Raw genomic sequence first — 15,209 nt, 5'->3', positions numbered from 1 at the left:
AATCATAATCATTTCATTAGACTTCTCTTTAAATGCAATATAGCGTTTTATTAAGCAATTATTAGCAGGGGCACAGCATTAATTCATGATTAAACAATTTAATTATTTCTGATTATTTCTAACTTAACTAAATTAAACTAAGTTGAGCGTACCTAAGAATCTTCTCTAATTAGTAAATTTAGGAGAGAGAGCGGACAGCGTGGCCAAGCTGCCACGCCCCGTCTTGACCTGCATCTAGTTGAACTCCTCCGTGGACCAGCAGACTTGGTACGAAGTCTTCTTTGTGGGCAGAGGGTGTTCTTCCTAGGCAGGGGGAGTGGAGAGGTCCCGATAGCCAATCGTTGGTCTGGCAGTTATCTTTAGTAGCAGCTGGAACACAAGTGCGGGCGTCTCAGCTGTCTTCTCAGTCGGATGGTGGTGGTGGAAAGCCCCCGTCTCATCAGGCTGTGGTGGGTCACTGGGTCCTCCAGCCCCTGGAGTGGAGCAGCCCTCTGCTGCTGCCTCCTGTGCCTCTCTGGATGCCATGGGTGCTTGCCTCTCTTCATCTCTTTGGACAACTGCAGACCTCTCAGGACTCTCCTTTCAGCAGAGTGTGGTCCTCGCTTGTTGAACAAAGTCAGAAAAAGACTTTGCCTCCAACGATGTTCTCAGCGAACTCTGGAGCCTCAGTCCCGCGTTGTCTTCATGTCTCTTGGGCGAAAGGTCCGGTGAAGATTCTTCAGAACTCTGGCGATGCTCCCCGGCAGCTCCGGCGAGCAGCATCTCTTGCAGCTCCGGCGAGCAGCATCTCCCCCTCCGGGGGAGAACTCTGAATTCAGTGTCTCTGACTCTCTCTTTTATAGTGTCATCCTCTAATACACACATCAGTAATACAGAAATCATGTTTTTACAGCAAGTACACAGCATCCACCTTCCGTTGTTAACACACACACACATTGCTTGAGACATGTTGCCAAGACCATATTTGGCCACAGAACTTCCTCAATGTCCTCCTTTCTGCAGTGTCATGGTGACTTCTGCTTTTTGCCCTGCACACAGCTCAGAACAGCACAGATTACTTCAAGTCAAAACTCACTTAGTTACACTGAATCACTTCTTTAAATCATTTTTCTTAGCATGATCAAATAACTTATTTTAAATCATTCTCTTCTATAGCAATCATCATTTCCAGAATATATATCAGCCTATTAAAATCATTCTTGCATCAAGCATAAGCATAATCATGTGGTTAACTTATATAGTTTCTCATTTTAACTTTTCATTGGTTTGCTTAAAGCTTTTATTTAGGTGGTGGTTGCTCCTGGGATCTCAAATAACTAGGCCCCACTTGACACCCTCTCCTTGAGATCACAGGTAGCTAACACCAGGTCATTTTAAAAGATACTCATCATCCTCTGGAGCAGACAGGTTAACCACATCACCCAGCTGTGTCCGTGCATCGTCTTCAGTGGTGATGGTCACTTCCCCCACGATCTGCAACAGTTCAGATGTGTCCTCACAGCCGCCGATGACTTGCATCTCTTTTTCCATCATCTGACAGGATTCTGTTTTCAGCATCATCCAGTTTCTTCAGGGCTCTGCCTGCCCAGAGCCTCGTTGTATTTCTCCACATAGTAACCACCCCTTTAACGTTGGCTACTCCGACGAAGGGTGGTAAGCCTTGTGTGCTCGTAGCCATGGTTTCTGGTTCCTGGTTTTCTTTAATCTGGAACTGGCTCTAGCTGCTCCACTTCTTGGATTCCTCTTCTTTCAAGCAAAACTGTATTGCTATCTAAAACTTCCTTTATTATGTCAGGCTTCTCGTATTTAGCTCTTCTTAGCATGCCAACCACACTGTAGCTGTTAGCTTTCTTCACTGGTTTAGTAACCATATGGAATGACATAGAGTCCACCAGCACTAAAAGGTATTTCTCACCTCTTCTCCCTGCAATCCCCATTGGGCCTGCTACGTCCATGCAGATAGAACCCCAGGGAATAGTGCTCCGGATGGTGAGCCCGTCTACTCTTCGCCCTCGGCATCCTGCGTTGTATCGACCACATACTTCACAGGCCCTCAGCACTTGTCGTATACGACACTCTGGAATCCTGAGTTGCAGCTTCTCCAGCTCCCTACGGGTAGGTAGTGTGCTCACATGGCCAAGCGCTTCATGTACGACCCGCACCACTTCTTCCACGTACTTCTCTGGGACAATTTTTCTTTTAGGGGTTTGGTCCCATTCCTCGATCCCGACAGCAATTCTTCTCTTCTGGACGAAACGATCTACCTCGTTGTTTCCCAATCAGTGAGCCCCCCAATCTCGTCTGGGCTCTCTGGTGCTTCAATTACTCATTTCCTTAGTGACAGCTGCCATCCTCTACAGCCGCTTCTCTGCCTCTGCAGCCGGGGTGCCTGCAGCTGATGTGGCCAACTCTATTTTTGGCCTTACTTCCTCATCTGCGTCTGAGCTCTCGCCCTGCGAAGCAGCATGTCCTGTAACTCTCATTTCCTCATCTGTGTCTCTTGCAGACAGTTGCTCCATCCCTCTCCTACCAGTACAATCTGGTTCTGGTACACTGGAGTGGAACCTGGGAGAAGCTCTGCGAAGCGGACTCTTACCGCTTCACTGATCGTTGTTTCCCCGGGCACTGGGGTTTCGGATGAAGAATCTTCTTCCTCTGGTTCACCGGAGCCTCCGGCTTTTTCATCATCTTGTGGGGCGAGTTCTTCTTCTTTGTTAGGGACGAGTTCATCTTTTTCTGTTTGGCTCGCGGCCATCGTCTTTGTCGTCTCGAGTTGTCTGCTTCCTCAAAACCTCTCATAGGACCGTTGAGCAGGGATGAGTGCAGACCCAATCTGGCTGCTCCGCTGTGCCTCTTTTCTGGGGTGCGCTGGCCCAAGGTCACTGCGGCTTCTTCTAGCCTGCGGTTCTCACTGTACCTCCCGTCAGGCGTGATGATCCCGAGTCAGACGTCGGCTGATCACCCGTGCTGTGGATCCTCGGTCAGAAGGTCTCGTCCTTCTCCTTCCCCAATCTCCGCAGCTGTGGACCCTCGGTCAGAAGAGATTCGCCCTCTCTTCCCCAGTTTCCACTGGAAGGCTCTGGCGGTTGATTCTAGGTGTCGGTCTGGACCCTCAGAATCTTCTTTTGGGCGCTTCTCTCTTAGTCGTAGTCGTGCCCACCCAGGGACGCCATGTCGGTCAGTATAATCTGACAGGAGTCCCTTTTTAGCGTCTGTCTTAGTCGAGCCCTGCCCACCCAGGGACGCCATGTCGGTCAGTATAATCTGACAGGAGTCCCTTTTTAGCGTCTGTCTTAGTCGAGCCCTGCCCACCCAGGGACGCCATGTCGCCTTCTTTAACCCTTGCCTCAGGTTAAATCAGGACCAGCTTGACATTATATATTTAAGCTCGCCTCGATTTTACGATTTCGCAAATTTTCAAATCGTCAGGTTTTAAAAATGTGAATTAATCGAACTAATTCGATTTATCGCCCAGCCCTACTCACAGGTTAAGCTGAAGTTCAAGTTAACAATGTGTGCACTCACCAGGCCAGTAGTACATGAAAACCTTCTTTCCCAGCTTCTGCATGGTCACCCAGAGTGGCTCTGATCCATCCCACCACAGAGGTAACCGGCTGTCAGGATTGGTCCCAATCAAAAACTCCTTCTTGGAGACTTCATCCCACATGTAATTTCCAGTCATCTGATGAGTGTCGCAGTGACGGCCTGAAAAATTACACAAAAAAACAAAAACTGTCTGATACAGCTTTAAACTGTGTCTTATAGTTACACTCCAAAAAAGCCATCAGTGAGCTTCACTGTTCCTTCATTACCATGTACTGTAGTTTTTCATGTAATGTGTACTTCCTAATTAGCAAATCCACACACACACACACACACACACACACACACACACACACACACACACACACACACACACACACACACACACACACACACACACACACACACACACACACACCCATGTCTGGTTCTTATATCCCCGTGGGGACTTACCATTGACTCCCATTCAATGTCTGACTCCCCCTAACCCTTACCCTAACCCTAACCCAGACCAAAACAATGCCTAACCCTAAAGAAACGTTTTTGCACTTTTTTGCAGTAACAACAACATGGCCAAAAAAAACACTGTTTAAACTTGTGGGGACCGAAATGAGGTCCCCACAAGTGACATTGTTTTCGGTTTTCCTACAGTTGTGGGGACATTTGGTCCCCACAGCTGTCTGATCAGCCCCCGGCTGGGTCACCTGGAGGAGGATGTATGAAAGACCGAAACACCCGATGATTACAGGAACGCCACTGAAGACGTGTCCAGAGGCATCAGTAGATGTATAGTTACAGAAATAAACTATTTTGAATGTGTCAAAGAACAATATCATGATTCTTGGAACAAAACATACAATGTGCTGTAATCCAAAGCTTGACATAACCATTAATAATAAATCTGTCAAACAAGTGACTGAAGTTAAATTGTTAAATTGGAGCTATGATATTTTATCTTGTGACAAACAAATACAGAGAATGGTAACTAAAATTTGAACTATTTTGTCTGTGATTAGGAGATATGCCAAATATCTCACATCACAAAGCACGACATATGTAATTCAAGCTGTGGTTTGTACAATTGTTTAGTCCAGTTACTTACTACATCAGAAAACTGCAACTAGGTTGCTCTTTGGTGTGGAATTAGGGCGGATGTTTCTAAAATGCATGATAGTCTCCACTGGCTTGATGTAAAAAATAGATTGTTGCACTTTACCCATTTGAAAAACTCCAAATGTTTTCTATAGTAAATTGTCATTTAGTACAGAAATACACAATTATTCAACAAGACATGCTGCTGGAAGCTGTTTTACTTTACCTCAATCTAAGTTATTTACTGAATGTACAGTAATATACAGAGCACTGAATGAATGGAATTACTTTCTCAATCATGTCAATCAGCAAAGGATCATGGCAAGCTTTAAAATAAAATTAAATGGTTATTACTTAACACAAAACTTCAGTTATTAATATCTATGGAGTGTTCTGGGGAGCAGAAGGAGGTAAAAATACAATAGTCAAATGAATTCTAAACTCAAATGTTATGGCTGTAATATTCAAATAGCATAACAGATTGCAATTATACTGTATCCACTCCTGAGCAAAATGTTTGGACCAGTGGAAAAATTACAAGTATTTGCATTTTGAGCTGGGAGATCGTAACCCTGTTGTCAGCAGAGCTTCAAAAAGCAAAAGGAAGAAACAGGAGCAAGAAACCAAAAATACAGAACAGGCAGTTTATCAAAAATTGCATTTAAACTCAAACAGGCAGCTCCTCAGCTGATGAAAGTTTAAGATCATAGCCCAAATCTCCCCTTGCCATCCATTCCCAAACATTCTCAGTGGGATTTAGATCAGGGGAATAAGCAGGACGGTCCAAAAGAGCAACAGAAAAACAGGAGTTTTTCTTCCACACTGTAACCAAATGCTTGCTCAAGGGAGTATTATTGGATCCTGCTTTATATTATGATAAAGACTTGTATTTGCTTTGTAAAATGACCCCAAATTACACATTGGGCATTTAAATTTAAAAAGTAAATTGAACTGTTGGTTATGATCTGAAGCAAATGTGGTAAATTTAGTCTAAACTAAAAGTGAGTCAGCATTAAGCAGAACTGGCAGACATGGGGGAGGCAGTGAACTGAAGTGTGTGTGTGTGTGTGTGTGTGTGTGTGTGTGTGTGTGTGTGTGTGTGTGTGTGTGTGTGTGTGTGCTCAGGTGCTGGTTATACTTGTGGGGACCAAATGTCCCCAATAACTGTAGGAAAACCGAAAACAATGTCATTTGTGGGGACCTCATTTCGGTCCCCACAAGTTTAAACAGTGTTTTCTTGGCCATGTTGTTGTTACTGAAAAAAGTAAAAGTGCAAAAACGTTTCTTTAGGGTTAGGCATTGTTTTGGTCTGGATTAAGGTTAGGGTTGGGTTAGGGTTAGGGGGTTAGATATGAATGGGAGTCAATGGTATGTCCCCACAATGATAGACAAACACAGTATATGTGTGTGTGTGTGTGTGTGTGTGTGTGTGTGTGTGTGTGTGTGTGTGTGTGTGTGTGTGTGTGTGTGTGTGTGTGTGTGTGTGTGTGTGTGTGATCAGGTGCTGGCTATTGTTGTGTGGACCTAATGTCCCCACAGCCATAGGAAAACCAAAAGAAATGTCATTTGTGGGGAAACAGTGTTTTCTTGGCCATGTTGTTGTTACTGAAAAAAGTAAAAGTAAAAGATTTCTTTAGGGTTAGGCATTGTTTTGGTCTGGGTTAGGGTTAGGGTAAGGGTTAGGCATTAGATATGAATGGGAGTCAATGGTAGATCCCCACAAGGATAGGAAAACACAGTGTGTGTGTGTGTGTGTGTGTGTGTGTGTGTGTGTGTGTGTGTGTGTGTGTGTGTGTGTGTGTGTGTGTGTGTGTGTGTCTCCAGTTCACTCACTGGAAACACACACATGCACGCATTGTTTCAAACAGAGAATGTGCTCCATCAAAACACACACATCAGCACATCATCGTGGAACAGGATCCAAAGCTCACGTCCCGCTGCTCAGTGTTGTTTTTAGGCATAGTAAGGCAACACAGAGGCACACATCCCACGATTCATCCTCACTCCGTCCTTATGTGTCACATCCCTGTTTCAGTCAATCCCATTCACGTTTTTAGTAGACTCACTTGTTTCAGTCAGTGCAGCTGTAGCCTAGCTGTTAAGTGTTTTTTTCTTGATTTGTAACACAAAATGTTAACAAAATACAAATGTCTTCTATTTGTATTTGAAGTCTGTCAGGAAGTATAAGTCTAAGCAAGTGATGAAAAACAAATTTTCTCTTTAATTTTGTAAAGATACAACCCAAAATACTCCTACTGTTTTGGATTTTCCTTTCATTCCAGTTCATTGTGTGTTCGTTGGCTACCAGGTGTGGACTCAGTGTGTTTGCTTTCAACTGCATGCTGGCATTGCTGATGCTAGCTTGGAAGTGTGCTAGGGGAAGACAGAACCGTTAACGTTAAGGCTAGCATTGGTACAGGCCTACTAGCTCGGATCGACTAGCATGTAGCAGGTCTCTGCTTTCAACACAATCACCCCAACTATGCAGCAGAAGAAGCTTTCCCAGGTGCACATGCTTACTCTCAGTCAGAAGGCAGAATGTGAGGCTGTGGAAGCATGTTTCTCACTTGTGGACCAACATTAAAGATCATCTCTTGACTGTGTCCTTCCATCTCTGCTCTTCTCCCTGTGAACCAACAGCTGTAGTACCAGTCACTGATCTGTTAAATGTACACAGAAGACACCACTCTCAATGGACTGACCTCTGGTGGGGGTAAGTCTCTCAGATAGGCAGTTCATCTTCTGATGACCTGGTGCAGTTAGAATAATTTACAGCTCAAGGCAGTAAGGCCAAAGGAGATGACTGTAGATTTCAGAAAGAACCCAGCTTTAACTGCCCATCACCCTGAGAGCACCAATAGAGAGCAGACTGCAGCATGTAATCAGTATCATCATATATCAGATCTCTTTAGGTCAAAGGTCAATGTTCAGCTTTGTTGCCACTTCTTCTGACCTGAGGCTACATGTTCTCGACTTACAGACGAAGTCCTGTCACCTGACAACTACCTGCCGCTGAGTCGGATCACATGGAGGAGATAACTTACAGACCTAGTAGACCACAGTGTACAATGAGAGCATGCTGCCAATGACCGACAGAGGTCTCTGTTCTGATCAAATAAAATATATTAGACCCAATAGGTACATACATTTATAATAATAATAATAACTGTATTTATAAAGCGCTTTCCGTCAAAATGCTGTACACAGAAATAAAAACACATAAATAAAAACATATAAAAATACAAACAATAAAAAGAGAACAATACAAAAAGACATCAGTAAAACAAACAATTTAGGATTCAAAAATCCTTATAGAAGGTACAATAGGCTTTTAAGCTTTGTGTGCATCTTTGCAGGGGTGTAGCTTTGCACCGACATGCATGTTTATGTGACTGCATGCACATGGACCAATACAGCCATCTGTACTTTCATTTGGTGAATCTTTCAGTGAGTTTCCACAGGTGCAGTTGCAGCACTTTATAAGTGGCTATGTATTTCATAGACAACCACGCAAATGCAGAGAAATTTCACAGTGTAAAAACTTCTTGAGGTAAACAAGCAGCCGACTGACAATTCAGAAAAACAAATCTCATTCTTGTTCAAAGTATTATAAGGTAACAGGCAATTTAAATTTTAATAAGAGTAATAGACAATATTTTACATGGACAATGGGCTAACATGAGATTCTCTGATCTTAAATTGCTCTAAAAGATAATATTGTATCAAAATAAATGCTACTGTAAATCACTACCACATCCCAGGCTGTGATATTGTGATAAAAAATAATCTAATTAATTACATGCTTTGTAATTAACTACCCGCAAAAAAAATCACTTTTTTGTCACAGCAATATTTGACACAATAAGCAAAGTTTTTCAATTCAAATAAATTTTGGGTGACGACTTTAGGTCCACCTACCAGGCTGGAGTCTTCATCAGTGTTATCGGTGTGTCAGAAATTAGTGAACTGAGCGATGAAATGCATGATTTTTTTAACATGTTATTTTTTCTGTAATAAATTAATCAAATTTAAGGTGTTACAGTCCCAGCCCTAATTTTTATGTTTTCCATTGAAAACAACATGCTAATAAACTGTGTTCACAGGGTTTAATATTGTAGTGGAGCATTAAAGACCCAAGCGCAGACAGGAAACACAACAGACTAGGGTGAAGATTTAAAGAGTTTATTTTACAAATTACCAAATAATTGTGCAGGGAACACTGAGACTGAGACGAGGGAAGGAAGTAGGAATAAGGTGACTGGGATACATGGGGAAAACTGAATAGAATGGACACAGGAAAAGCTCTGGAAGTAACTATGGGAAGTGTAGTGGACAAATTAATCCCACTGACAGTCTCACTGAGTCTACAGGAATTCTCAACACAATATTTGTTATGGCTGCTGTTGCTTTCGAAAAATAAGACGTCCAAAACAGTCCGGTTCGTCTTTTGAGGAGGAGGTTTACGACTCACTAATTTAATAAGTACATGCGGAGATCTACTATGATTCAAAAACAAGTTTTATTTACGTAAACACAAGTTAAGTATTCTCCGTTGTTGACTTTCTAAAAATGCGAAATAACGAAATGTAGTGGTTAATAAACTGTCTCACTCCTCACTCCTTCAACACAAAAAGCAGAGCCCTCCAAGCAACAGCTGATCGCTCTCCCTTAATCAAGGGAGTGGGATGGTGTTTTTCCAGCTGAGATCCGGTGTATTTACCTGGAGCTGGCTGCAGCTCATTTGCATAAAGTAGACTGGCCTCCTACTTTATGCACATTTGATGTGGAGTGAACTAAAACGAGGACCGATTCAGCTGCAGCACAGCTTATTTCTACCCTCAAATGCTTTCAGAAATACTTTTTGCTGAAGTTTTATTTAAATAAAAGAGAAAGTTTGGGTCCGAACCGCTGTGTTTATCCGACTCACCTGCCAGATTGTCAAGCGACAGCTCGATCATGTGACCACATGGTGGGCGCTGAAACTCAAATGCTGTCATGTGACAATGTTGTGACCCACTAGTTATCGCCCACCATCTGTGCAATTTTCAGATGCGGCGCGTTTACATGCGGAAACAACACATCTAGTGGACCCATACCTTTACTGGGACCAACACTTGTTTTTCAACAAGACAATGACCCCAAACACACCTCCAGGTTGTCCATCCATCCATCCTCTATACAGTGAACCCTCGCTATAACGCGGTTGACCTTTCACGGCTTCGCTGTTTCACGGATGTTTTTAGTGCATTGTGTTCTGCATCATGATTGGCTAAGGGACTGACCAACGTGAACAGTCTCCACGCTTCGTCTCCTCTGCCATACAGAGGAGACTGTGAGATTAAAATCAAAATTCACTAAGATGTCATTAATATCATTCAGTTTAGTTTTTATGAATAATTAAACAGCTTAAACAATATTTTATGGACACTAGCTTAGCAGTTAGAAGAGAGAATCACCATTTGTCCTACCATAACAGAAAATGCCCGACTTTTGCCTGGAACACACAGCTTCATTACACACGCCTTGGGCATGTGCGTCACCAATTAACGACCCCCCTGCTACAACAGGTAATCTGGAACCATTTACAAAAAAAATACTTGGCTAAAGAAACACAAAATAACCCCAAAATAATAACAAAATAATATTCGTGTTTTGATAATGTTCACCAAAATAAAATACATTATTTTCAAACATTTACTCAGATACAGCCCCTCTGAACTTCCCAAAACTCTACCAATCCTGAGTCAGAAACTGGAATCATGGTAAAATAAACATAGCTCGTTGTTATTCCTAACATACATCTCTAAAAGTGACACACAAGTCTGGCCAGACCTCTAATATTCACATGCTGAAGAGAGTGAAACAACACACAATCTCATATTGATGTCTGAATAATTACTACTTTAATTTTGTCATTCTGAAAATAATGTGCATTCATAATGATTTAGAAATATTCTCATGACTGAACAATTCACATGAAAAAAGTTTTGGCAATCTCACTGACCAAATAGGCTGTTTTTTTGTCTCTTAACTATCTTGCCTACTCTTGTCCTAATATGACTCACTGAGCTACTTGGTGGATGTTCATCAGGTTATGAAACAACTCTTGGCTCCTGCACTCTCTGAATGACTGGGAACAGGTATTGGCTGATCCACACTGTGTTCAGACCCTATTTCACTGCCATTGTCTTTATCTGGTTCAGATAAACAGTTTGTCTCATTTCTGGCACTCTTGACACAAATACTTGGTTTGGTATTGTCAAGAGGGATTTGAACACAGACCCTTTCTCTTGAGGGTCTTCTGGGGAAACTGACTCCGCTACCCAGCTAGTAGTGCGTGCCGACTTACCAAACTCAGACTCACCCAGACACTCCCATCAACCTCACTTTGCTTCAGAACCACTTCCAAGTGGTCCTCATCCTGATCCACCAACACTGGCAAGCAGCAGGTTTCTGTGGACAATCCTTTCTTGGCCTGTTCTGGGATTGTTGATGCGATAGTGGAGCACATTGAGTCTTTTGAGATTACTGTGTAGAGAGAGACACACACCTGTTGGCCAAGAGGAGGAGAGAGAGCACACTGGCTAACCCAGAAACACCCCCTCTGCTACCCAGGATGTTGGATGACCATCCTGTCTGCAAGCTGTTGGATGTGTGTCGTCGGTGTCAAGGCCTTCAGTACCTTGTTGACTGGGAGGGGTATGGACCAGAGGAGCACTGCTGGATTCCACACCAGCAGACCTTGGATCTAAGCCTCATCAGGATTTTTCCCGCCAGCATCTGGACCAGCTTCATCATGCACCTGGTGGTGCACAAATGAATGGGAGGTACTGTCAGGACCCCCACCCCAGCCACTGCATCTGCCCCTGCTTCGCTCTTTCTCTTTTTGTATCTCTCTCACACTTTTTTCTCACTTTGTTTGTTTGTGAGTATTCCCGTTTTGTCATTTTAGGTTAGTTGTTAGTTTTCCCCAGCTTGTCCCCTCTTTGTTAGTTTAGAGTTTTTCTTTTGTTTGGTAGTTTTGCTAGTTTTTTGAATGAAGTTTGGTTACTCCCCATTCAGTTATTTCCTTGTACTCAGTTCTCATTCTAAATTGGTTTTAGCTTACTTGTCATTAAAAAAATCCTGGTTTTGCTGAACCTCATTGGTCTCTGTCTGCTCAGTGCCTCTGCAGTGACAATCACAAACACTGAACTGCAACTGTTGTTGCCACTTATTAATTTCAGGGGGCAGTTAATTTCTCACGGGGCTGAGCTACAAGTTTGCAATACATCATCAGTAAATCATCATTTAAAAATATAATTTGTGCTGTGAGGGTTTTTCTGTCTAATGTCAAAGAAATATTAGTTTGATGGTATTCAAGTGTAAGAAATATACAAAAAATTGAAGAAATCAAGAAATATTTTTTCACACCATTGTACAATATTATTACCACAATCTTAACCTGATAATCTCACTGGTCAAATGGAAGGTTAGATTGTGTAATATCTGCATAATACATTAATAAATCCTTTTATTCCCAACAAATATGAGAAAGTTTTCTGCTCAACCTACACATAAAGTCTTGAAGCCCACATTAAACCTAATGTAAACAACAAATCCAGGGTCAGCTAACCGTCGGTGTTGAAAATGGAAGCTGTGCTTGTCACCAAACTGTGTTACGGTCAAATCCAAAGTATAAAAGGTTGTATTTCAGTCAGGTCTGAGAGATAAGACTGTTGTTACTATTCAGTCCGTACTGAATTACCTATTTTAAAGTGTAACTTATTTAACTTTTTACTAAAGCTTTTGCAGGTGTCATTCACAGTTTGGCATTTTAGACTTTCACACCTATGTCATTGTTAACTTACAAAATACTACAGAAATATGTATTAGGACAAAGAACTGCATTAATAGTGGATGTGTTCCAGACATGAGATAAGCCTGTCCTTGGGAAACTGGTGCTGACGTGGGAATCTGCTTGCGTAATCACAGTAATAAGAAGAATCATCATAAACAGTTCCAGTTTATTGTGAAGCTTCTGCCTCAAATCATGATTGGCATTTTCAGATTTGTGCTAAACTTCTTAGACCCACAGTCCGATGAGTGAATCAAAGTAGCCCTATTTAAAGTGGCTCAGAGAAGCTAGCAGCGGCAGTGAGTTAAGAGGACATGTCACCAAGAAATTAGATAAAGACCGCTTTCTACATCACGGCAACTGTATTTCAAGTTTCTGTCTCTATATTTCCAGAATACCGATAATAAGTCTTTGAAAGAAACAAAAGCATGATTGTTTCTTGTGACAAAGAAACATGTTTTTCAGTCATTTGGTTATAGAAAGACTTATAGGTGTCATTGCAAACTCAATACTGCATAGTCTTTACAAATATATGTAAACCTTTATCCACAACTGTATGTACTTTTTTTATTTATATTTTAAAGTTACCAAAGGGCTTGTTTCATAAAACAGATTGAACAAGCGTTAACTCTAGTAATTGACTGTATAAGAAAGATGGCTGTAGCAACCGGCCCTGAAAAGTGAAGCAAACCTGGAAACGTCAAAAACCGGTAACACCACGACTGCTGAGGTAGCTGATTCCATAGATCCAAACTCTAAAGCGCAAAACACAAATCGTGAAAGACATTTTTCTGGCAGATCAAGATTTTTTATCTTGTTTGTTTGCCCGGTCAAACTCAGAGATCTGCTGGTCAATCTGAAAATAACTCCCAAGTTGGATTTTATATAAGTTTTAGTGACAGCAGGGGGCGGGGCTGGCAGGCAGTCTGGTCTGGAGTGACTGGCTGGTCTACGGTGAGGCAACCTGGATGCTCATTCACCATAAAGTCCAGTCTAATCCCCGTCTGGATTTACTTCTGATAATAAGAATTGTTAGTTTGATGTTATTTGTCAGTAGAGCAGCAGCTCATGTTGCTGTCCGTTGGGTTGTTTTATTCACTTTTCAGCTCACCAAAAATTAGGACCTTGGGCATGTTGTACCAGCAGACACTAGAACGGCAGCGTGTTCAGTAAGTAGGTGTTCATTTTCTTACTTGTGCTGGTTTTAATGCAATTTATATGCAACTTTAGTGAGACATAATGTGCAGTGCACCCCAGATGTTGGAACCATTTATTTCTGTATATATGACCAGACAAGAGAGTAAGTATCTATTTAATATTACCTTTAATGTGAATTAGCGATGCACCTGCAATCCAAGCTAACTGATCAGCTGTAGCCTGATCAAAGTTAAATGTAGCAGGATTAAGTCAACAATGTTTGTGTTGTGTTTCTGCCACATGTAACCAGACTGAAGTCTGTTACTGTAATGTGGTACCTTCAGTTAATAAATCTGTCCACGGGTGAGCCGATACATGCTAATGTCACATTTAGGAATCTTCAATGTGATTAAAACAGCAACATTAATGTTCTGAACATGTGCAGTGTCCTGATGTTAAATGAGAGAAAACCGTTAATGTACACGCTCTAATCGCTAATGTGGTGTTGTACAGTTGTTGTTTTAAAGTGGAATTTCGTTTTTTTCAACCTGGGGTCTGTTTTCATATGTCATTTCATACATGTGAGTGATGGAGAAATGAATTTTTGACATAGCTCCAGTATTTAGCCAGGCAGGCAGCTCAGCAACTTGCCCCCCCGCGTCAAAGTTCACCCTAACGTGCTTTTTCTGTTGGACAGGAAGAAATGAAGGCAAGAAGTTTTCTACAGTCTGTGAATGGATTTCAGTTCATGTTCAGGAACATGACTCCACTTACATGTTTATTATAGAAGATATAAAATAAGTGAATGAATATATCATTATTTATCATAGGCGTTCTTTCTGGAGTTTGATGTAGAGCCAAAACTCAATGAAATGTTGCAATATTTCTTACTGCAGCAGACTGGAAGATGAAACAGTCAGAACATGACTAAAGTTAAATATAATGCTTTTTAAAAAAATTACAGCACAGATAAGCTGGATAAAAAAGTCTTCTCACCTAAATTTGAAGTGAGTACAGGCCTTTCTGTCTTTAAGTGCTTGGAAAACTGAACATGAAAAAAGGCTACTTTAAAATGAAGCTCTGCTGTTGGTGCTGATGCTGTGAGGTCCGTCTTCATCTCAGGTGTCTCATGTTCACTGTGAGGATCTTCTGAGTGAAGCCAACATAAGGAACACCTCATCTGGTTGTGAAGAAGGAGACTGAATGGACGACACTCCACCAATTTTTCAGCTGTGTATTGTTCTCTGTTCTTTGCATTTGCAGGTTCCATTTCTTACCTGTAACTCATCTCTGCTGTTGTTGCACAATTACAAAACAGACCACATGTATCTTTCATTTATAGCAGATACGCTGCACTGAAACATCAAAACATTCAGTTCAAGACTTTCAGTAATACCTTTATTGCATATTTAACAAATTTTGAACTGGGTAGACAAGTAAAAGTGTGTAACAAACGGATGAATTATCCATCCATCCATTATCTATACACCGCTTAATCCTCATCAGGGTCATGGAGGGCTGGAGTCCATCCCAGCTGACTTAGAAGGCAGAAGACACCTGGACAGGTAACAGTCTATCACAGGACTACACATAGAGACAC

General features: G+C 41.8%; 1 protein-coding gene across 3 annotated transcripts in view; it reads right to left on the bottom strand.

Annotated features, from left to right (window-relative positions):
* Nucleotides 1–15,209, bottom strand: part of enpp6 (ectonucleotide pyrophosphatase/phosphodiesterase 6) — a 75,041-nt gene that overhangs the window by 26,302 nt on the left and 33,530 nt on the right. For 2 of the 3 annotated variants that reach the window (XM_051954188.1, XM_051954187.1), the window contains one exon: nt 3,526–3,705. In XM_051954188.1, the coding sequence (XP_051810148.1) occupies nt 3,526–3,705 (180 nt within the window). Of the gene's footprint in view, nt 1–3,525; nt 3,706–7,155; nt 7,296–15,209 lie in introns of those variants that run through there. The other variant, XM_022221556.2, reaches the window with a different exon arrangement.

This window comes from Acanthochromis polyacanthus, chromosome 10 (assembly GCF_021347895.1).
Source record: "Acanthochromis polyacanthus isolate Apoly-LR-REF ecotype Palm Island chromosome 10, KAUST_Apoly_ChrSc, whole genome shotgun sequence".
Classification (NCBI taxonomy): Eukaryota; Metazoa; Chordata; class Actinopteri; family Pomacentridae; genus Acanthochromis; species Acanthochromis polyacanthus.
This window is presented reverse-complemented; position numbering and strand designations above follow the sequence as displayed.